The following is a 24346-nucleotide window of genomic DNA, read 5'->3' on the forward strand; positions in this document are numbered from 1 at the left end:
AATCAATACTCGGATACTATTACTTATAGACAAGTATATACTTGCTTAAACTATCTCTATACTTAATATTTCTTTAAATTGTTCTTGCATAACTCTAATATTAATACATGGATTAATACTTCAGAGGACAGTCAGTGGAATTGTGTAATGTTTGTTTGGGTGACATGTTTGGGGAGTCTAGAAAAATGTGTTCCTTTACATTACAGAAATATGATCCAAGCCTTAGCTCCCCCAAAAAGCTTCATCTCTACGTGTTCTTTCTATAGTCTTAAAAACATCGTCATTCTAGACTTTTCCTGTGACACCTATTTAGACCCGAAGTAAAGCACCGTCTGTTATTTCAGTGCCCCGAGTTTACGCAGAGCACTTGAAGGCGGCATCAACCTCTGGACGGGGAACCCAAACATGTTCGGGGGTTGAGTTTCAGCCAGGAACCACAGCTCCTGCATGGGCTGTGCACTCTCTCAACGATAACCAGCAAACTCTGAAAGCAGTCTGGAGTTTCTAAAAGAGATAAACAATACCTCAGTTTGAATGTGCACAATGCAAGATCATATTAGTGTATCATTTGGAACTTCAAAAACGTATATGTTTGTTTTGCATCTATTGATTTACAGAAACACGATTATATTATTATTATTATGAGTAAAAAATCGAATAGTTTTGTATTATATGTTTTCTGTGGTGCTAATTGGGCCAGTTGGTTGTTTTTTTTGCAAATAACCTATAAGAATGCCAATTAATTTTATTTGAAAATCCAAATAAAAGGTGGAAATAGTTCACAAAAGTATTTCCAAGGATCAATTTAACACAGACACACGTTCATAGACTGTGAGACTGAACCTTTATCATTACTACTGGACTGTCATGCAGCAATGACGCCCTCTTGTGTTAATACAGTGTAATACAAGGAGGTAGCAACACTGCAGTCTGTGCAGAAACTCTGTGCAGCCTAAGATATATGAACACAAATAAAGGGAACATTTCGGTGTCTAATTTCTAATGATATACACTAGTTATTTCACCATGCAACAATTAGGAATGTTGTTACAGGAAATTATGTCAAAAGCATGCTATTAAAGTGAAATAACTTGTATTTCTTTATTAAATGTTTGAGCTGTATGAATAGACAGCTTCTGTTTGTATCTGACACATAGCAGTTGAAATAGAATAGCTTAGTGAAAAGGAAATGCATACGTTAAAAACTCCCAGAGTGTAATTCATAATAAAGTTAGTGTGATTTGTAGCTCAGATTGGCCTGGAGACTTTTATGGCCCAGTACTGGGTGTTTATAAGGAAGTGAAACATGTTGCTGGCCTTTTACAAGTCAAGACTGGACTTTGGTTTTACTTTTACTTCTTGTAACACAAAGTGAAGCAGAGCCTCAGACACTCACAACAGAGAAGACATGTTGACTCTTCTATATCGTTCGGAGTAGCTGTTGCTTCTTAACAGGAAATAGACAACTGAATAAGATAAGATAAGATAAGATAATCCTTTATTAGTCCCGCAGCGGGGAAATCAGGACCTGTGGACCTTCTTAGACTTTTTTTCTGTGTTGTCCGTCTGTGTTCTCTCATTCTTTTGGAGTTAAGAGAACATTTGATGGGAGAAACGCTCCCAGGGGGCCCAGGAGGAGCCCGGCCCCGCAGTGATATTTTGAGGGGACCAGTGCAGACCCACAGGGTTAAGATGGTTCTTCTGGGAAGCTCTGGTGTGGGAAAGTCCAGCCTGGCACTGCGATTTGGCAAGGATGAATTCAGGAGTACATCACCTACTATAGGCTGTGAGTTCATGACACTCAGAACTTTGGATAGAAATACTTGATACATATCAGAGTGAAATGTATTAAGACTGAAAAGTAGTTAAAAAAATAGTTTGAAATGTTGGATTAGACGATCTATACCACTCACATGTCTGTAAGGTAAATATGAAGCTACTATCAGGATAGCTAACTTAGCTTAGCTTAGCATAAAGAATGGTAGACCTAATAACAATAAAATACATTTTTACTGATTAACCAAATATGGTTAAAGTGTAAAAACATAATTTGTGGTCTAACAGGAGTTATGTGATGGACTATCTCTTGGCAGGAAGCGGTTCATCTTTGGAGAAACCCCCTCAGTTTTTGTACAGAGTAAATAAACAAAATATAATATGTTAACTAGTGACTTGATTGGTGCTTTAAGGCATATTTATTACCTTTGGAAAGAGCCAGGGTAGCTGTTCCCCTTGTTTCCAGTCTTTATGCTAAGCTAGGCTAAATAACGTAGCCTACAGACACTAACCCTCACTTGTGAACCAAAATGTTAAACTTAATATTTATTATAGTTTTATAGCTGTATAATATTTAAGTTTGACAAGTAACTGACACCAGGAACATCTCCAAACTCAGCAGTGAACAAATTAATCCCCTCTGGTATCCTCGTGCTGTCTGCCTCCCCTTTAGGTGCCTACCTGACTCGGGCCGTTTATCTGAAGGATGTCACTCTTCGCTTTGAGATCTGGGACACGGCAGGGCAGGAAAAGTACCACAGCGTCACCCCGCTCTACTACAGAGGGGCCCACGCTGCACTCTTGGTCTATGATGTCAGCCAGAGGGTAAAAGGAATAGACACCTGACCACAGAAGTGACTTGTCTTGTCTCGTCTTGGCTTGTGCTTGCTCAATATCGCATCCTTGTGTGTGTCTTTGTCACTTTAGGAAACGTTTGTCAGAGCTCTAGTGTGGCTCAAAGAGCTTGAGAAACAGTACATCCCAGGATCTACTGTCATATGGCTGGTAGGCAACAAGGTGGATCTGGCGCAGGGTCGACAAGTCTCAGTGCAGGTACGCACACACCAAAAAAATCACCTTCCTTAATCTCAATGTATCCCTATTTAACAAGCAGAGTCACATGTACTGTACATTTGAATCTATGATAAGCAATTTCTGTTTTTGTTTTTGTTTGTATGGCATCATGCAGGAAGCACAGAGTCTGGCCAATGAAAGGGGCCTATTGTTTACAGAGACTTCAGCCCGGTCAGGGGATCAGGTCTGTGAGCTGCTGCTAGCTGTTGGTAAGTAAAAGTATTAAAGGAACTGCAGTAAAGATGTTATTCTGACACTTTTGTTGCCTGAACTCCCCCTCCCAGGCTGTGTTTTGCCCCACCAATCACGTGCTTTAAAATATACTAAAATACTAGTAGGGTTAAGGTAGTTGTTAGGGTCTACTAATATAATCAGAGGAAGCTGGGTTTACTCAGTCTGCCTTACAGACTTATCCATGGGGACAAAAGACCAAGATCAAGAAGAATGACAGCTTATCTACCACTAGAGAGCAGCAGATACACACATGAGAAGCAAATGTGGGCTGCTTTATCTATAATATAAACACAATTATTGACAGTATGAAAACTATAAAATATTGTCTGAGGTGTTAGTTTTTAAAGTTTGAAACCCTGGCCTCTAAATGTCAGCATGCTCCTGTGTACTAAAACTGTGAGCGTGCTGTCTTTGCTAACAGAGCTCTGATTTCAGCCCACAGTGTGCACGAGTGTATTGGAGTGCAGCAGGGAGGTCTGTCAGAGTGGCAGGAGACGCCACACGTGGATCTGCATCGTAGAGACACGATCAATCCCTTTGTGACATGCTGCAAAGTGTGACCCTAAGCTCTTTGACTATCAGTTGTGTTGCTGCTTGTCTTTGTTTCTCTGTCTTTATCATTTTCAAGTTGTTCTAAGTCCCACACGGACATCTGGTATACATAAAAACATCTACATTTTCAGATGTTTTGCTTGAAGCTTAAAGCTGCTCACTACTATTCATGCAGGATAAGTCCTTGACTTTTGTGTTGTGTTGTGTTCCATTTGTTGGACTGATTTCCTCAGTGTGTGTAGGACCAACCTCCTCAGTCTCTGTCTATGCCAGATGTTGAACTGATACTGATTATCCTCATTCAGGGTCTCATGACTGTGATCAAACCAAGCAGAGATCCCCCCTAAGCAGAGTTCTGTTGAGTGAAGATGCCAAAACTCCTTTTTTACACAATAGCAAGGTTAACTAGAAAATGTTGACTGTGTGGCTGCTACTGCCCGAAAACGTTGCATATATTAACAGTTCTGAGACAGCTGTTTCAATGAGGTTCATTTAGGGTTAGTTTGGGGTTCATTTGAGTACATTTGAAAAAAATGTCCAATCGCATAAATAATACTAGACAATGCATTTCCTGCAGAAAATGCGTTGGAATGCTGAAAGCTGAAAACAGTCACAGAGCATTGCTGAAAATGTGGAAGTTTCAAATGACTTTCCTGAAAAAGCCCAAAAGCCAAGAACTGCACTGTTGAAAAACCTGGTAGTTGAATTGTAAAACTGGCAAAGATGGAAGCTGAACTGTTAAACTGTAGTATCAGTGGTTTAGTAGAAGAAACATTCTAATCAGAAATAGTACTAGAAGAAGAAATTGTTGTAGTAGTAGTATTAGTAATAGTGGTAGTAGTAGTAGTAGTAGTAGTTGTAGTAGTAGTATTAATAGTAGTAGTGCTGAGTCACTATTGGCCATAATTGGTGATAACACAGGGAAGGTTCTACCTGAACAAGACTCTCTGAGTTAAAATCTGGAAGTCATATTGATTTAATATCTTCATTTTGAGAATCCCAAGACTCTGCTGAAGACTTAGACATGTGATTTGTGTGGATAGTGTTAAAAATGAAATTGGGGCTATATGAATTCACTTGAAATGAAATTAATTGAAGAAAACTGAAAATTGGAAATTATGTGTGAAAGAGAGGAAGAGTTGGAGAGATAGAGAAACAGAGATTAGAGAAAGAGAGAGAGTAACCAGGCCATGGTCAAGCCCTACACCCCCGCCCGACCACTCCGCTCTGCTGCCTCGGGGCGATTGGTTGCCCCGTTGCCCTGCGGCCGATCCACCCGGTCACAGCTTTTTTCTGTCCTGGCCCCTCAGTGGTGGAATGAACTCCCCACTGACGTCAGGACAGCAGAGTCGCTGCCCATCTTTAGGCGCAGGCTGAAAACTCACCTCTTCAAGAAGTACTACCCTGAGCCTTCCTCGTAGCACTTATTGTATTCGTATTAGTTTGTTGCACTTATTGTATTCGTTAGTTTGTTGCACTTATTGCATTCGTATTAGTTTGTTGCAATTATTGTTTTCGTAGTAATTTGCCTCTGCACTATACTTTTGCTCTGGTTTATGCTTTAAGATGCTTGTTTAAGAAAGGAGATGCACTTATGACTTCTGGTGACTAGTAGTTCTCTTGAATACCTATGTTGAATACACTTCCTGTAAGTCGCTTTGGATAAAAGCGTCTGCTAAATGACTGTAATGTAATGTAATGTAATGTAATGTAAGAGAGAGGGAGAAAGAGAGAGAGAGACAGATAGACAAACAGACAGACAGAGAGGAAGAGACAAAGAGAGAGAGAGAGAGAAGACAGACAAGGAGAGAGACAGACAGACAGTGAGAGAAAGAGAGACAGAAAGAGAGAGACAGAAAGAGAGAGAGAGTGACAGACATACAGACAGACAGTGAGAGAGACAGATGGATAGAGATACAGATAGATAGAAAGACATACATACAGACAGACAGACAGACAGATAGGAAGAGAAAAAGAGATAGCCACACAGAGAAGGAAAAAAGAGAGAGAGAGAGAGACAGAAGACAGACAAAGAGAGGGAGACAGAAGACAGACAGACAGTGAGAGAAAGAGAGAAAGACAGAAAAAGAGAGAGAGAAAGAGAGAAAGAAGGAGAGAGAAAGAGAGAAAGAAGGCTTCACAGAAACAAAGAAACACCTCTTTCACTGATGAAATGATTTGTTTGTCATTATGAGTGTATAAATCTTGTGAATAAAAACCTTCAGTACTGCTGTTTCAGATTATGCAGATGTTTTGCAAACCGCTGGAGTGATACCAAACAACTGATTCCTTTTAAACGGTTGAGATTCAAACACAGAGAAGGAAAAAGAGAGAGAGAGAGAGAGAGACAGAAGACAGACAAAGAGAGGGAGACAGAAGACAGACAGACAGTGAGAGAAAGAGAGAAAGACAGAAAAAGAGAGAGAGAAAGAGAGAAAGACAGACAGAAAAACAGACAGACAGTAACAGAGACACAGAGATATAGAGAGACAGACAGACAGACAGACAGACAGACAGACAGACAGACAGACAGACAGACAGACAGGAGTTATAACAATTCCTTTTCCTGAATATCTCCAAGTCATTTGTGTATGTGTCTGCGTCTCTGTGTGTGTCAAACTGCATTAATTAGCTCAATCACCTGCCAGCATCAGAGGTTACCATAGCAATATGACTTCAAAGAGACTCACAGGTACATATGCTTTAAATGGAGTTAAAGCTGAGGCACACCTCTCAAACTACTGCTGAAATCTCCTAAAACCTTAGCTCAGTTTTCACTAAATACCAGACCATGAGAAACAGAACGACTTGATGAACAAGAATATGTAAAAATTGTGTCTGTAGTGTTAAAACTTTACAGCCTTGTTGCTACACAGCCACAGAGAATAAAGATTATAATAAAAAACAGTTTGAACAGTCCAAATTTTTTAAGTATTTTCAATGTGCAAAACAGCTCTGCATTCTGCTGGTCTGTATTTGGAAATTATTTAATTTGTCCCAGAGTGGGGAGTCACAGAAGTACTGTCATTGATACATAAATTAGCCTAACTTTAAAAGGAAATAAAGACGTTTACCGAAATATTTAACTATCATTTCTATTTAAGAAAATAGTCTTAAATAACATTTTTTTCCATCTGCATGGATTATTTTGTATGTATTCCACAGACCAGGAAGTGGCCAGTTGAAGCTTCCATACAAAGTGACTTCATTCCCCTGCAGTCACGTGCTCTTTGAACATCATTCTCTCATGTTTTCTCCGTACAACAGCAGTTTTTCTCTGCATGAAGACTTTGTCACTTAGTGATTTAAAACACAGCTGAGATCATAGGGGATGAACTATGAGAAACAAAGCTTTAGTGTGCTCCCGTAATGCCTGAGGGGCCGCTGGCCCTCGTTAGGGTTGCTTCACAGAAACAAAGAAACACCTCTTTCACTGATGAAATGATTTGTTTGTCATTATGAGTGTATAAATCTTGTGAATAGAAACCTTCAGTACTGCTGTTTCAGATTATGCAGATGTTTTGCAAACCGCTGGAGTGATACCAAACAACTGATTCCTTTTAAACGGTTGAGATTCAAACTTGAATATGAAGAACAGAAGAATAGTTTGAAGGATGCAAAAGTTAACTAATGCTTCACTCTTGATTCAATGCTGTTTTAAGGTAACACAATATGTAAGAAGTACCTTATGTTTTGAGGGCTTCTTTAAATGTGATTTTCAAATCCGATTTAGTAGTTATGTATACATGAATATTCATGATGAAACTTTTAATGACAAATGTTTTGTACTTTTCCTCTGACTACATGTCACTTCTACAGTACAAGTTTTCCAATAGAAGAAGTGTAGTGGGCTGAAGGTACACAACGTAAATGTCATCTTGCTGCTCTAAAAAATACAATATATTATACAAACATTTCCTAAACAAAGCCAGCTCATCATTATGGAGTAATATCTATTTTATTATATTTCATAATGCTTTCTTTAATGCAGGTCATTTTTATTTAATTTCAGCATTTATATCATTCATAATGGCATTTGGTGGTTGTTTATTTCATGAGTCTGTAATTGTAAAACAGGCAAAATGATGTTATTGGTCTATCAAAGACTGAGATGAAAAATGTCATTATGAATTAAAACAGAAATAAAAACTGACTTTGGAAAATGTACATTCTGAAATAAAAAATGCTTGAATTTAATAGAAATGGCCGGCAATAACTCTATTAATGAAAAAAACCAAGCTGCATAAAAAAATCTCATTGTAATGAAATTAGTTTTAAATATTATATTAATATGTAACAATGTCATGGTTATATTATATATTTGGTCTGTATATATTCATATTTGTATTTGTTCCGAAATGTCTCATTTATTCTGATTTTGAATACTTTGGCTCTCCAAATATTTTGGGTCATTTCATTAGGGGATCTCTGACTTCTGATAATCATGGAACGGTCTTGATGAGGTCCAAACAGAGAAAAGAAAGCAAAGAAAACAGACACATCTGAACCCAGAACATAGTGTCAAATGTCAGTGCACAGCTGTTAAAATTAATTAAAGCAAATTTAATTTTGAATTCACAGAGTAAAAGTCAAACATTCTAATCTCTGACGTCAGTGCTTCAACAATAGCAAGTCACTGGATCTTCCAGAGTTGCCTGTCACATGCATTTAATCTGCACTTTGGACCTCTCTTTTAAATATCATATTTGATGTTTTTGCTGCTCCATCTCAGCAGACCGTTTGAATTGACTCTCTGGCTCCACTTTGCTATTATTGGCATCAGTTCTGACACAAGTGATATTTGACCTGATTTCGTCACTCACAGGAATAATAAAGAAAAATAAAGAATCACCGTTTGTAGGATTTCTTGTTAGATAGTTTGCCAAAACTAAACTGCTGCTTCACCATCACCCAGTTAAAACCTGAGGAGCTGAACAGGTGCAAAAATGATGACAAATTCTTCCTCCCTCTATAGTGAATGAGACTGGCTGGATAAAGGAATATACTGTGATATATTGTATATTGTTCTTGACAAGCCGGAGTATTTTGGATCTGAGTGCGCTGTTGGATGCTATAACAAAGTCAAACTTTAAAGTGGTAATTTGTGGGATCATCATAACATCGAAACTCTTTCTTTCTGTAATTCACTTTGTCATCTGTCAGTCAAACACTATCTGTGGTAATGATATGTTTTCCAGACTTGAATTGTCTGTCAATGCAGTTCACATTTCTGATCAATAGGCGGTGCTCTTTTCTTTTTTCAGTAATGGCAGCCAGCGCGGATTATGCTAACTACTCAGTTTTTCTTCTGTATATCCAAACAGCCAGTTTTTGCTGCACATTTTGAGAATGATTTACTTCCTGTCTACTCGTGGATTCCAAACAGTAAAAAAGGATTTTCAGAGAAGCAAACGTTTTTCACAAACCAAAATAATTAAAGTCATGTTGTTTATTTCGGGCTGCACGGTGGTGTAGTGGTTAGCACTGTCGCCTCACAGCAAGAGGGGCCTGGGTTCAATTCCCGGGCTGGACAACCTTCTGTGTGGAGTTTGCATGTTCTCCCTGTGTCAGCGTGGGTTCTCTCCGGGTTCTCCGGCTTCCTCCCACAGTCCAAAGACATGCAGCTTAGGTGCATTGAAGACTCTAAATTGCCCGTAGGTGTGGATGTGAGTGTGAATGGTTGTTTGTCTCTATATGTCAGCCCTGCGACAGACTGGCGACCTGTCCAGGGTGAACCCTGCCTTCACCCATTGACAGCTGAGATCGGCTCCAGCACCCCTGCGACCCTTAACTGGATAAGCAGGTTACGGAAAATGGATGGATGTTGTTTATTTCTCCTTAAGCATTTGTGTATTGTAAAAAGGTCTCTCTGGAACGTCAATTTCCTGAAAGATCAAGAAGTCATCAGGCCAGTTCATCCAACCCTCCCTGTGGATTCAAAGAACCATCAGGGCTGGTCACTAGAAGCATGACCACCACTGACAAAAAAAACAACCTTTTACATGTTTTTTTGTCTCTTCTTTGGTAAACAACTGTAATGTCTTTTTTCTATTGTACGGATTGCAGCTGTGTGCAGAACTATTGCCCAAGCAAGATTTCCCCCTTGGGGACAATAAAGTATATCTTATCATAATCTTATCTTATCTTGATAGCAGTGGAACAAGCAAGTATGCTAGCGGTCAGCAGCTGCCAACACTGCATTAACAAGAAAAAGCTACGTTTGTGGATAAAAAGAAGAAAAAAGATCAAATGAGAGTGTCAGTTCAGTTAGTAAATAATTTAATAAAACAATGTTACTACAAAATTAGAGTTACACATATATTTAAAGTGATGTTTTAACTAGAAAAATAAAGTAAAACTAAATCTACAAATGGGTGATTAATTCAAGGAGAGGATTCATTGCATTGTCATTGTCAATGACCCTGTGTAACCTGCATGGGAACTTTTGCATTTGCGTGTTTCTCCACTCTTTCATTTAAGATTTTCCCTCAGATTGTCAACCATCTGTATGTGTAAACGGTTGATGGAAAGCATGCAATACAACATTTAACATGAACAATTATAGATGTATTATGTCCATATCTGTAAAAGTTGGTCAGGAAATGAACTGTTCCTGTTTCGGTTTGCATTGTGTAATCAAAACGCACAATATAAGACAGTCTACATTAAATCCAGCCCATTCTTACTATCAACTCATCAAATTTGGCAGCTTGGTCAATGGTCCTATGCATCAAACTATGACGCTATACGTATATATAACTATATATATATATATCAATATATATAGATATAGATATAGATATTTTTAAAGTTTTTTTTCACTGCTTTACCTTGCCATTGGACAGCCCTTTCCAATGGGGCACTGAAATCATTCTCTATGCTATCAAATGCCATCAGACAAAAACATGATGTTACCTCTCACAGCACAGGAGTTTCTGGTTCTCCGCTGCCTCAATCTCTTAGTTTGTTTGTGTTATTATATGACTCTAGTGTTTTCAAGGGTACGTTTGGATTCGTAAAAGACACACAATAACACTAACAAACTAACTGATCGAGGCAGGGGTAGAACAGCAGCTACTCAGTTCGGCAAGGTAAAATGACTGTTTTCGTGAATGGAGTCTGGTGACTTTAAAGAGAGTATAGATAGCGGCTTCAGTCTGTGTCGGTCTCACAGCAGGTAAAACAGTCTATCTACTGCCACTATCTACAGCAGTACATTGCTTTGCTCCCATGCTGGTACTCCTGTCTGTGACTACAAACTTCATCTCCTGTGGGTAAAACACTGACTATGGAGACGTTACATATAGTACCCCACTTGAAGAAAATCCAATCAGTCCCTTAAATATAAAATAATTGATTACGTAGCAGGAGTATAAACTCTTTAAAGCTCTTATTGGCATAATATAAAGAGAAAGAAAAGATTAGAAAATGACCATGTTAACTATAAATGCCATTTAGATATTGTACCATAATACACACAAGGACTGTGCATCAATGTCCATATCTATTTTATTCATATACATCACTATTTAACTAACCATATTAGACAAGTCTATGCTGTTCAAATGTTTAGCTTTCTTCTAATGATAGTAGCCTAGCAACTGTGATGATAGCAGACATGAACAAAACATCACAAAATGTAAAAAAAGGGAAATGAAAAAATATTTCTAATTGATTTGTAGTTTGTTATTGCACAGGTTTGGGCTGCAAATGGCACAATTTTAAATGTTTTAATCTGGAAACGTTTTCATTTCTTGTCTACTGTGTGAACATAGGAACAAATAACTATAGACTTCAGATTAAAACAGGAAAAGTGAATACTATTGCAGATTAAGGTGAGTGCATTAACTTGCATGTTAATGAATGCAAATCATCAAGTACACCCTACAATGCAGGTCTAGCAACATTAGTGCATATCGTGTGTGTTTCCATTAAATATGGTATAGATCTATCCCAGAAAAATATCTCAGTAATATCACAAGGAAACAGTTTTAAATATAAATGTAAGCACTCCCGTCCCAGTTGACAGTCTCTGATGTTTAAATAGGAATCTAAGCTTAACTTCAGTCCATTACCATCTGTAACAACAAACGTGGTCACATAATGCTCAGCCTCCTCCTCATGAGTCCTGCGTCATTACCGGTTTCTGCAATCAGAGAGAGAAAGACAAAAACAAATGGTGATTGGCTGTGTAGTTATTAGATAATCAATCATTTCATGCTTTGATCCGGTTAACTGATTCATTGTTAGCCATGAAATCATTTATATAAACCTGTTGATAACTTTTGATTCATCGTGTTGTGAATGACTACTGCAGACTGAAGAAAAGAAAGTAACAGCATATTTAAAGCCCATTAAAGGGGAAATCAATCACCATGCATTGTTCCCTGTTAAAGTATCACAAGTGTGTAGAGAGGTCAAAGCAAATAGTGGTAATCAAAGGGAAATGAAAGCTCTCGTTTAACACGGAACTATAGCTTTGGCGTCGTCCTGGGCTGCTGGAGACTGGACCACAGCTTGGCTCTTTTTGCATATTGCACAATCACGCTAATAAAAGTTTAAACATTGTGAAAAGTGTCTAATTTATAGTCAAAGATGTTTTGTTTTACAGTTTACACTGGGCGGCTGTGGCTCAGTGGAGAGCAGGGTCGTCCCCCAATCAGAGGATCGGCGGTTCGATCCCTGGCTCCGGCAGTCCATGTCGATGTGTCCTTGGGCAAGACACTTAACCCCAAATTGCTCCCGCAGGCTGTTCCTGCGGTGTATGTATGTGTATGAATGTTAGTTAGGGTCCTGATGGTCAGGTGGCACCTTGCATGGTAGCTCCTGTCATCAGTGTATGAATGGGTGTGAATGGGTGAATGATTAGTAATGTAAAAGCGCTTTGAGTGGTCGGAAGACTAGAAAAGCGCTATACAAGTACAGTCCATTTACCATTTACACCTGAGAAGTATATCCAATGGCTGTGTTTCAGATCTTGATCATTAACTTTAAGTACTTTTCAGAAATCTTGGCAGTCAAAGCAGTAACACGTGTGTTTTCAATTATTATAATAGATCCCAGTAAACAGCCATATACTTTTCATAACCAGTGTTTCCTTTCATAATCTGATCGAACTCTTTGATGGTTTTCAGTTCCTTTGGCAGAATGGCTGCCCTGCTAAATTTAAATATAGGCCAAAGAAAAGATGCATGTTAGGGAAAAAGTCTTCAGAAAAAAGATTTTGGCTTTTTCTAGTAGAAAGAATTAAGAAAATTAATCAATTTAATATTGAGCTTGAAAAACCGAATAAATGTAGTTGGTACATTAATCATACATTCTCAATAATGCAAGAATTGGACAGAATTTGTATATTTGATTGAAACAGAAAAAGAAAAAAATGAAGAAAATACAATTATTTAAAACAATCACAAAGCCTAATTTTAAATCCACCACCAGATGATCCTCCAGTAGAAGAAGTCAAATCCAAGTAAAGAGTTCCTTTCCAAGAATAGATCCATTTGGAGGAAAAAAAACTCTGAGGAAATGGTGTGATATTTTTCAGGAATGCACTTATTTGCTTTCTCGCCAAGAGATGAGAAGATCAATACCACTCTTATGTTACACTGTTAAATGTAATGCTACGGCTAGCTGCCAGTGACCTTAGCATAGCTTAGCAGAGCTAGCCTGGGTAGGTCCAAAGGTAACAAACTCCACCAGTACCAGCACCTCAAATGCTCACTAGTAAACACGATGTAATCAAAGTATAAAAACAACAAGTAGTGGTGTAAAGGGAGTTACAATTTCTTATGACTTCCTGGACTTCCAAATGTGTTAACTAGTGAGCTTTGGAGGTGTTGGTAGTTGGTTGTTTTGGCTGTTATCCACTGTTGTCAGGGAGATTGCCAATTGTTGGGACAGCCCATTATTCCGAAAACCCAATAGTCCAAAAAATGTACCATAGGACCAAAAGCCTGTTTTTGAAAATCTGGACTATTACATTTTTGTTGCTAGTGCTATAAATACTGTTTATCAGTGGGTTTTTTTCCTTCTCAAATGGTAGCTATATGATGTTGGAACCAAACTCTTCAATGTACCAAGCACCGTTTAGTGGGTTCATACCGCACAGGTGGCCTTGGTCTTGGGCTTAGCCACTGGGTTCCTCTGTGTCAGGGAGCCCCTGTAGAAGGAGTTTCTCACAAACCTGTCAGATTGGCCTGCAAACATACAGCAGCTAAATTGGGCATCCATGTTCTACAAGCTCATTTGTTTATAAACTTAGTACAATGAAATCAGATTGTGGTTTTCCAATGTCATTTTGTTGAGAACCTAAAATTACAAAATTACAGATGGAGACTAAATATGACGTTATTGGGAAAGTGAATTAGAAGCATTCAGTCCTCTCTAAACAACAATTCTTAATTCCAAATTGCCCCAGTAGATGCTCCCAGTTTCAAACACCTACTGTAAGGTGAAAAAACGTATTGCATAACAGCTATTCTGCTTCGAAACATTCTTCCATTTATAGCACAATACGCCTGTGAGAATTTGAATATCTGACATACAGCTGGGAAAACTAAAGCATGAGCACAATAGAACACAGTGTTCACTAGTCCAAAAATAGATCATCGTGTTCTCTGACTTTAACAAGGTTAAGATGTTCTGAGTCAGGAGGAAGGCTCTGGGGATTTTGCTCAAGGGCATCAGTGTCGGTTCTTACTTGTGGGAAAGTTGTATGAGAGTCTTCTTGCTTGTACTGGGATTGCAGACTAGAAGACATCAAAGAGGAAAAGAAAAAGAAAAGAAAAAAAATGAGAATGTGGGAAATATATGGCCTATCAGCCTTTTTGGCAAATTATCCTATTGGCTGATTTGAATCGAAGAGGGCGGGGCAACAGAACTGGGAGTCATATTCAAGACCTCGTGGCACTATCAGTATAAATTTATGAGTATGACGACATTTCCTGACTGATTACTTTCCTTTGCAGAACACACAAATTCTTCGAGAAATATTTGACACTAGGGTTCTTCTCTAATAAGTCAAAAGCTCCTTTAGTCAAGATATAGAAAACAAACAAGAAGGAACTGAAAGATATAATAGATAAATAAAAGCATAAGACTAAGATTAAAATCAAGTGAAGATAATGCAGCAGTGATGGAAAAATGGCAAAAAAACTTCAAATGAATGTGACTAGATTTTCTGTTCATTTTAATACAAATCAATACTGGGGTTGAACACTGGATGTAAAAGGAAGAATCACTTTCAAAACTATATTTGTCAGTGATCTGGACCAGTTTGCGTTCATGTGTTTAATTGTTCATGTCAGATATGCCCGATAGGCCTATTATTAAATACATGTGTTACTGTTTAAGATTAGATGAAATCGTATTTTGATTGCACGGAGTGCAGATACTGAGACAATGAAATGATCATCTCGATTTACCAGCAAGTCTGTTCCCATGAAGCATTTCGCTTCTTGCTCATCTCAAACTATCCCATAAAGTCAAGTCAATTTATTGTGTCTCCCAGGGGAGAAATTTGTTTGGATCTGGGCAATAGCTGCATCACATCAGTATGAAACAACATACAACATACAACATACAATCAGTTCATCACATGGGCAAGTGCAAAATTGTTGTACATAGTATTGGCAAATCACAGATACGAAAACGATCAGTAAAAACTATTGGACAAACAGGCTCAAAAACTGTTGTACATAGTATTGTGCAAACAAGCATTCATGTGCAAAAATAGCAATCTGTAAAATTCCCACACTCCTGTGCAAATAGCAATCACACCATACACTCAGCATTCATCCTGACCAAAACTGCTCCTCCATTCATACATCCATACCTGTGCAACAATAGCAATAGCAATCCAACCAGGCATACGATCAACATTAATTCTGGTCTCATTCATTCATTCTTGCATACTCATCTACCAGATCTTGTTCCCTGTGCATACAGTTATCCCTCCCCACTCCCCATATAGTCCTAGCTACCTATACATTACTCCATCTCATAACATACATTCCACTGTCAAAAAGACATTGCTTCTCCCATGTTGTCATACAGTCATTTTCACCGTTTTTCATTGATGAGCTTGACTGAGAGAGGGATGAATGAGTGTTTGTACCTGTTGTGTTTGCACAGAGAAACCCTATACCTCCTACCTGAGTTTAACAGTGTATATTCAGAGTGCAGAGGATGGGAGCTGTCAGATAGGATAGTCTGAGCCTGTCTTATTGTAGTTTGTTCAAAGAGCTCCTGTGGGTTGAGAGGTACTGGTGTTCCAATGATTTTGCCTACTGTCTTAACTAGGTTGAAAATCTGTGTTTTTGACTTGATAGGTTCCCAAACCAGCTGGTAATACCGTATCGGAGAATGGACTCAATTGTTGCCCTGTAGAATATGATCATGATATTTTTACTGACCCCAAAAACCCTAAGTCTGCGCATGAAATGGAGGCACTTTTGGCGTTGGTGAGTTCTGGCACACACATCTGCCACATGTGTGCGCCAGCTCAAGTCACAGTCGATATGTACCCCTAGGTACTTGAAGGAGGACACCTGTGCAATGCCAGAACCATGTATGGTCAAAAGTGCTATTTGTCAACTGATCTGGATCCACCAACATTTCTAATGTGTTTAATTGTTCATATGAAGTTATGCCCGAGTAGGCCTATTATTAAATACATGTGTTACTGTTTAAGATTAGATGAAATCGTATTTTGATTGCACGGAGTGCAGATACTGAGACAATGAAATGATCATCTCGATTTACCAGCAAGTCTGTTCCCATGAAGCATTTCGCTTCTTGCTCATCTCAAACTATCCCATAAAGTCAACCAGTTGGATTAAAGCTGCCTTCAGAACAATATAAAAAGTATTTTATACCTTTAGACATATTCATATAATGATTTTACTCAAACAAAATAAATGTCTTTACCTTTCTTCTCTTATCCACTGGCATGCCGGCAGCGTTCAGGGCAGCAATCCTGTTCTCTATGTAGGAGACCTTGGGACAAAGAGAGACAGTGACTCTGCACTTGTGTGCCAACTAAGCTTAACCATGCTTCTGGTTTTATTTTACCTCACTCTGGGCGTTCTGGACGTTGGCAGCTGCTTGAGCTACCTTGTCCTCCAACTCAACCAGTAAGGCCGTTGAGCCTTTGAAGCCTGCCTTTGACCCCTCCTCTAGGGGGTGCCACTTCCTCTCCAGGCTGTCTGATGAGTGGTTCGTCTACAAGACAAATGTGAGGAAATAAAATAAAAAATATATGAATGAGTGTTTTACATAAAAACTTCATCAAGCATTTTTTTTGTTGGGGTGTTTGGGCATTTTCCGCCTTCATTAAATGATCAACAGTATAGCGATAACAGAATGACATGCAACAAAGGTTAACCGCTCTGCCGCCAATGAACCCTGACCAAACTCTTGTTTGAAGATACAATCATAAAAACTAGATAAAATCAAGCCATTTATTTAGGGATAAAATGTTTTTATAGTGACCATTTCAGAAGATTCTCTACAACACATGGTAACAATTTGCTAGTGACGTAAGCGTCACCCAGTACAATACGTCGGCCAGTTTTAGATTATCACAGATATATTGGCATTGATGTTTATGTGTTTGAGGTCTCTTAGTGTCTTCATTACATAGTTTCACACTAACGAGTGCTGACAAGTTTATCATTCAAATGTAGTGTCCAACTCAGCACACATCTTAGTCACAATACTTTAAAAACAAATTTAATCAATCAATCATTATTCTTTTTTTTTCACGACTTGTTTACTTAAAGAAGAAGAATGTGGGCCAATCTCAATCAATCTAATTCTTTTTTTTATTTTTATTGGCTCTTACCTTGTGAATTTGTACTTCGGTATAACAGACTGTTCATTTAGTTGACTGAGCGTACCAAACCACAAACAACAAGCTGGCAGATTAGAAAACAGTCATGTGATCCAATTTTGTAGCTTTCAATGTTTAACAGTTTTGGGAAAAACAACCAAACAAATAAAGTGGTCCTGAAACTAATAGGGGTGTCAGATCAGAAAGAAGCTTTTTGGATATTAATGACACACAACCTATTTTGCTGTGTAGGTTAGGAGCCTAGTTAAAGAGCAATTCTTTGATGAGAAGTTCAAAACAGCGTTATGCTGAGAGATCAAAGGTCGATAACAGTTGACCTTTGCCCCCTTCAGTCAAAGTGGAAACAAAACAGCCTCACTGCAAAACGTTCACAAGTAAATCCGGTCATAACTGAGGGTTCTCCTGCTTCTGCACGCTAGTGTTATGTGATACTTTTAATCCATAGGAGAGGGCATGCAGTTTGAACAGTATAGAGCAGTGATGTAAGAAAAACATAATATCATTACTCACCAGAGCACTGTTTATAAAGGAAAGTAATGCCAGAGAAAACAGATCAGGCAGCTTAGCACAGCAACTAAGAAGGGGTTACTTTTCCAGTTCATTCTGTGCTTCAGAGAAGCTGGGAGGGATGGTTGCAAAGGAAAAATAAATGCTAAGGCTGAGCGACTTGATTTATGACTAGAGTGTGTGCTTCAAATGGATTCCTACAGAGATGGTATGGAATTTCATGAGCTAGGCTCTTTTCCTCCACGTTTGGTACAGAATGTGCATCGATCCAGATGTGCAGTATGTATGTTTCTGGTGGCTCTCTGATATGAAATCTGGTGTTGTAAATATACACATCTTGTTTTCCTCTGCTGATGTTTTGCTCATCTCTCTCTCTGTACCTTCTGAGACTCAGTCAGCTGAGGCTGTTCCTCCTCAAGTCTGCAGAGAATGATGCTTGTCCTGGATGTGGGTCTGGTGGGTATTCTGGTGGGCTTGGCATCCCCCTCTGGGCTCCTCCATGATGGGATGTCTTGGGAGGAGTGTGGCCTGCTGGGTTCGTCCTCGTCAGAGGTTAGGCCGTGGTCACTGATGTTGTCGGTCATCTCGTGCAGCTTCTGTCTCAGTTGCTGCTCCTCTAAGTCCACTTCCTCACACTGAGGAAGAGGAGAGGTGCTGTTTGGAGTCGGAGGAGCCTGGCTGGTCTGTAGGAGCAGAGCAGAGAATATGTGGCTAACAAAAAGCATCTACGCCTTTATTTAAAGTTTATATTTGCTGTTTGATTTTAAATGCATTGCTTGTGTGAAAGCAGTTGGGGCCGTACCTGAGCAGTTTAGCACCGTGAATTAAATATTCATAAATTTTGTATTTATGATACTGTAATATAATACTAGAAGAACAATTAAACTGACACATGTATTTTACAAGGACAAGTGCAGCGTCCGTTTAGAGGGTTAACCCGTTAGAAGCGGGCCGATTGTTCTGGCCAGAAGTACTGCTTGCAGCGTTGATGGAGAACCGCCCATTGCGAGTGGACTCCAGTGAAATGAAGCAAAGAGTTTAGTTGTAATGTTAGTATATCAAGCATGTATGTAGCTAGCAGCAGTTATCGTTTCAGTAAATCAACGGTCATATCAAAAGCGAGAAGTCTGCTTTGGTTTACTTTCCGTGTGAAATCACAGGCCCGTTTTGCTGCTAAAAAAAATTGCTGCTATTTACAAATTGGTAAACATGCCACTGTCATCACTGTAACCTGCATGTGATGATAAACTGTTTTGTCGCCCTGCTGTCTGTCTGCACAATGCTTATGGACCAAGCCCCCCCCCCCCACCATAACAATGACACGCCCTGAAATCTTAAACAGGAACTAGAAGGTCTATAAAACAAATAGATGGATCATACAGAATTAATTATTTAATCCAAGAATTTTGACTTGAATTTCAGAATTCTGACTTTAATCTCAGAATTCTGATTCAAATCTAAGAATTCTGACTTTATTTGACTTTATACTGAGAATTCCGACTTTTGGCTCAGAATAATGATTTCAATCTTAGAATTCAGACTTTCTTTTTTGAATTCTGATTTTATTCTCGGAATTCTGACTTTAATCTCAGAATTTGGACTTTAATCTCAGAGTTCTGATTTAGATCTAAGAATTCAAACTTTATCCTCATGATTCTGACTTTAATCTCAGAATTCTGACTTTAAACTGGTGTCTTGATGCCATGCTTTCTGCACAGTGTGGCCAAGGCTTCCCTTCCCACCATGCCACTGACAGGCCTGCAATCTTAAACAGGATCAAGCAGGTCTAGAAGACGAGTAGATTGTCAAACAGTACATGGATGCATGAAAGCATGAGGGCTCTCCTGGTTCTACACTAATTAGCTGGACATTAACACAGACATGTTGCGTGCAAACTGTTGCTCAGACAAAACCAGTCAATGTGCTGTATGCTAATTGATCTAAGCTGTGTTTAACAAGAGGTAAAGCATTAATCTCTCAAATATTGCTCTCATTTCAAGCAGACAGCCACTAATTACCAGCAGAGCTTTGTTTACGGTTTGCTGTTATATCATTTTCTGATTATATTGGTGTGGATTTCAGAGCCCACGGCCCAATTAAAAACAGACACCGAGCCCACATTAGACATCCGTGTTGATGAGAGAAGGGTGAACATGAGTAACTGTGTGCCCATCTTAATCACCAGAAAGATTTAACAATGAGCTGCTAATAAAATACCCCATCATAACATTTTGTGAAAACAAAACAATCAAATAAATAAGTAGAAAGCTCACACGTGTTTAAAAGAACTGTTTGGACTACACAGAGAAAGATGCCGCTCAAAGCTGCTTCGACTTGTGTTTTTTTTGGGCCACTTTAGCCGTAAGCTGACATATTATCGTTTTACAGTAGACATGTGTTTGTCATGAGGAGCAACTCCTTTAACTTTACACATCGCCTTTCGAGCTGTAGTTCACATAAAGATACTGATTAGAACAGCTTAAAGGCTGCTATCATATTCTTTTATTTGATCAACTATACTTCAACCGTTCAATCGTCACCAACAGGAACAAGCAAAAAGAAATACAAAGTACCGAGCAGGCCAATACACGTTAAATGGTTTCCTAGCATGTATTTACATTTTCAAACAGCTAGATGAATGCTACAGCCAAAGCTCACGTGTTCACGTATGGAAACATGGCGGTCACTCAGGGGTCATTCCAGTAAAGTCTGTGAAGATAGGGTATATGATCTCCATCAGCCCCCACAGACGTTAATCACCATCAGCTGTGTGAGCAGCAAAGATGTGTAAATGCCGGAGGGTGCTATTTGATGAAAGACAGGACTTCCTTTGTTGCTCTGGATGTGTCCAGTAAAGAGCAAGGTTCATGTTTCATGTGTAATTTCATAAAACTGAATGTTTGCTTCTCACTCTGTGGTTTGGTATGTCACTTTCTACTTTGTGCCATATGTAATGAGATCAGCAAAGGACTAATCACAATACCCGTTGCTATGGTTACGTACACGCAAACATGTTCTTGCCAGCTTCTTTTTTTTTTTTTTTTTTTCGGTTTCAAGTTACATTCTCCTCCTCATTTTATTCCCAAAGACTCCTTCTGCAACAGCTGGGCTGAGGTTTGATGATGATTATGATGCTGATTTGGCAACTGTGTTTTCTAACGGATTTACCTCATGGTATGCTGAAGCGACATTCTGCTCCAAGTGGTTCAAGAGGGTCTCAATGGCTGACACACGTCTGTTCAGGTCAGTGATCTGGAGAAAGACGAGGAGTCAGGGAGGCTACAGTCAATGAAGAGGGCAACGTTAGCAGGAAGTAGGACTTCAGAGACATAGAGGATTGATTGCATTAAGGAAAGTAAATGGGAGAACTCAAGAGAAAAGTCAACACACATGTCACCTTGTGTCTTTAAAACAAGAAGGGGGAAGGACTTCTTTGCCCTGGGTTGTGCCTCTCTATGTTGAAATTCTGCCTTACTTACCCCCTCATTCATAGGATTCCAAAACCATGATCCCATACCTTAACATAACCACCATAAACTATTCATAATGATGAAGAACATTATGGCCACATGAGAACATCTCAAAACTTAAATAATTCAGGATTCTGATAGTATTCCGAAAATTCTGAATATATTTTCAGAATTCTGACTGTTAATTTAGAATTTGATTTAATTCTAAGAATTCTGGCTTTAGTCTCAAAATTCAGATTTTAATCTCAGAATACTGATTTAAATCTAATAACTCCGACTATATTCAGAGTTATTAGATTCACTTTATGATAACCATTATTAACATATGATTATTTGATAGTCGAGTAAAAGTATGTTAATAGTTATTACACAGTTAATAAACAATAAAATGATAATGTGTAATGTTAAGATTATTAGTAATGCAATATATTTTAAGAGATGATAGATTCTATCTAAAATGATTACATTCTGATTTATTAGTAAACTACTAATGAATTGTTTATTGTTGTGCACATTATAACATTTTATATCATAACAACAATTTGTTAATGATCACCAAATTATTTGTAAAACATCTATAAGCATGCCTTTTATAAAGTTGCAGCTGATGATCATAATACTTTGTTAAAACATTAATTAATACTTTGTAAAGCATCTATAAACATCAGTAAAATGACAAGAAACCAATTAATAACCAGCTACAACATTTTAAATATCTATCTATATATGTTTTTAGATGCTTTATTAATCATTAGCATTATAATCATCAATCATCATCAGCTGCAACTCTATGAAAGACATCCAAATAATGTTTATAGATGCTTTACAAACAACTTATTTATAAATAATGTGTTAACGTATTAACAAATTCTTAATAAAATATCGAAAATGTTCAAATGTGTTCAAGAATAAACTAAATTAAAAAAATTGATGATATGTCATTTGACTCTCAGTCGCGCGCGGCGGCTTGAATGTTTTCCAAATTCCAATCAAAAGGACGGGAAGCAACATTTGTATGCAGGAGGAGTAGCTTGTGTCTGAGGGAGCTTGGTCCGAAGCCATTGTGAAATACCACGGCTGCTTTTGATGTCTGACAGGCACATGTTTTTGGCTGTCTGTTTTCTGCAGCATCCTTTTTGTGTCTCCAAGTCAGTGTGTTGACCAGCTATGAGACAAATTTTCCATGACAGGGCCAGGTGGGACTGATTACAACAGGTATCCTTAATAACTAAAAAGAATATTGATGCGGTAGTCTGAGCTATACCTCAATAATTAAACATTAAAAAAGGGAAAATGTTCTCATATAGTGAGAAAAACAGCAGCAGTTTCGGCCGATGTTCTTGGTGTCTCTCTGACGCAGCTGCAAAACCTGTTGATTTTCCTCCATACAGTGACCTGACGGTGACGACGTTGGATGTAAGGAAGAACTACAGAGTGCTTCCTCAGCTTTATTAGCTCTGGGGCGCAATGCCATCAAAAAATGCTTTGTTCTTCGCTTGTATTGCAAACTGGTACATTTCTAACAGTGAAAATGGCATCCAAAAATATGAATGCAGAGGATGTTCAGGACAAGGATTATTACTGTGTAAATTTTACACTGACCATATTCAGCCATAGAGAGGCTGCTGGAGGCTGCTGAGGCTGCTGAGCTGCAGAGAGCAAACACTGCCTAATTGTTCCTTTGCTCAAATTACCCTTCAAGGCCAACACAAACTGAATCATTCTGCTGTTATGAATGTCAGCGTGGGCATTTTTTGTTTGATGCTGTCGCCGACAACAAAGCTACGAGAGTGCCAGTCCTGTGTGCGTTACTATGCATGAGAGTTTTCCCCTTCACTGAGACAAAGCTGTGCTTGAGATCTTCTTCAGGATCCTGTAGATAAACCTGATTTCTGTCATTTTCATTTGCTAAATGAATGGTCTGCCTCTGTAGGAGAGCCGCCGATGAGCTGCTGCAACGGGGCATCAGCTCATCAGCAGATAGCCGGTACGGAAGAGAGAGACAGCAGGGGGTTAACAGCGTGTAGAGCTGGCATATTTTCATTTATTACCCAGTGAAGTAAGGGATTATTTGGACCAAACTGGATCAGGGGATTGTTGGAACAGTGGAAACGGCTGTCTGAATTTGGTGTAAGAGAGAAGCTTGAATTCAGAAGGCATACGGTTGTATTTTTCTGTTTAGATTAAAGAATACTATCTCCATTGACAATTCGTGAGTTTATTTTGATTATTTCTCGGACTAAAAAAGAGCTTGTGTAATGTGGGGAACTCGCTGCTTGCGTGCAATGCATTCTGGTACATGTAGGCTAAACTGGCATGGCTCCACCAGCAGGAGACCTTAGCTTTTAACACAGCATGCACGGGGAACTTATTTCTTCGGTGGACTACTTTTACCATCAGCCCTGATTAAACATCTACATAAAAGGTGTCAAAATCCTCCTTTAAGTCCCACAGCCGGTCTGAATCAAATCAAAGACACCCCCCCCAACTGTATGCCATACGAGGACACGTGTAGACTTGTTGATTTCTCACAGCATTCAGAAAAGCAGCCAAACTAAGAGTGAACAAAGTCTGTTTTTTATCTGCTCTGAACAGCAACAGTTGTCGTGATCCCATCCAGGGCCTGAGTTATATATCACATGAATAGACCCTGATGTAATGTATTTAACCTCCCTCTGATCTAGCAGCTGTCTGCTCTACGTCAACTCAACGTGTCAGCCCGATCAACTTGTGTGTGCGTGTGTGTATGTGTATTAGAGGCTCAACATGTGCTGCTAGAAAGACCCAGAATATCATAAGGAAAAGCAGGCCCGCTAGTTTTTGTCTTTCAGAAATGTGACTCCAAGCCACAATTCATTATGGTACAAATCATATACACTTT

The 24346-nt window shown here is 38.8% G+C and overlaps 3 protein-coding genes across 6 annotated transcripts in view; 1 reads left to right on the forward strand and 2 right to left on the reverse strand.

The window, feature by feature from the left end:
* The window catches only part of maip1 (matrix AAA peptidase interacting protein 1), a 231636-nt gene that overhangs the window by 56492 nt on the left and 150798 nt on the right, over window positions 1-24346 (reverse strand). The window lies entirely within an intron of this gene.
* On the forward strand, window positions 1567-4157 carry LOC129104310 (ras-related protein Rab-17-like). Its single transcript, XM_054614926.1, has 5 exons — window positions 1567-1786; window positions 2450-2601; window positions 2704-2829; window positions 2966-3059; window positions 3520-4157. Exons 1-5 carry the CDS (start codon window positions 1606-1608, stop codon window positions 3642-3644), a joined length of 678 nt encoding a protein of 225 aa, XP_054470901.1. The 5' UTR covers window positions 1567-1605; the 3' UTR covers window positions 3645-4157.
* Window positions 11704-24346, reverse strand: part of mlphb (melanophilin b) — a 39061-nt gene continuing 26418 nt past the window's right edge. For 2 of the 4 annotated variants that reach the window (XM_054614919.1, XM_054614918.1), the window contains 7 exons: window positions 21164-21247; window positions 18376-18678; window positions 16708-16857; window positions 16564-16632; window positions 14336-14384; window positions 13738-13832; window positions 11732-11782 (listed from right to left, as the gene is read on the reverse strand). In XM_054614919.1, the coding sequence (XP_054470894.1) occupies window positions 11756-11782; window positions 13738-13832; window positions 14336-14384; window positions 16564-16632; window positions 16708-16857; window positions 18376-18678; window positions 21164-21247 (777 nt within the window). In that variant the 3' untranslated portion in view covers window positions 11732-11755. Of the gene's footprint in view, window positions 11783-13737; window positions 13833-14335; window positions 14385-16563; window positions 16633-16707; window positions 16858-18375; window positions 18679-21163; window positions 21248-24346 lie in introns of those variants that run through there. The other 2 variants (XM_054614920.1, XM_054614922.1) reach the window with 2 other exon arrangements.

Source organism: Anoplopoma fimbria, chromosome 16, assembly GCF_027596085.1.
Source record: "Anoplopoma fimbria isolate UVic2021 breed Golden Eagle Sablefish chromosome 16, Afim_UVic_2022, whole genome shotgun sequence".
Taxonomy (NCBI): Eukaryota; Metazoa; Chordata; class Actinopteri; order Perciformes; family Anoplopomatidae; genus Anoplopoma; species Anoplopoma fimbria.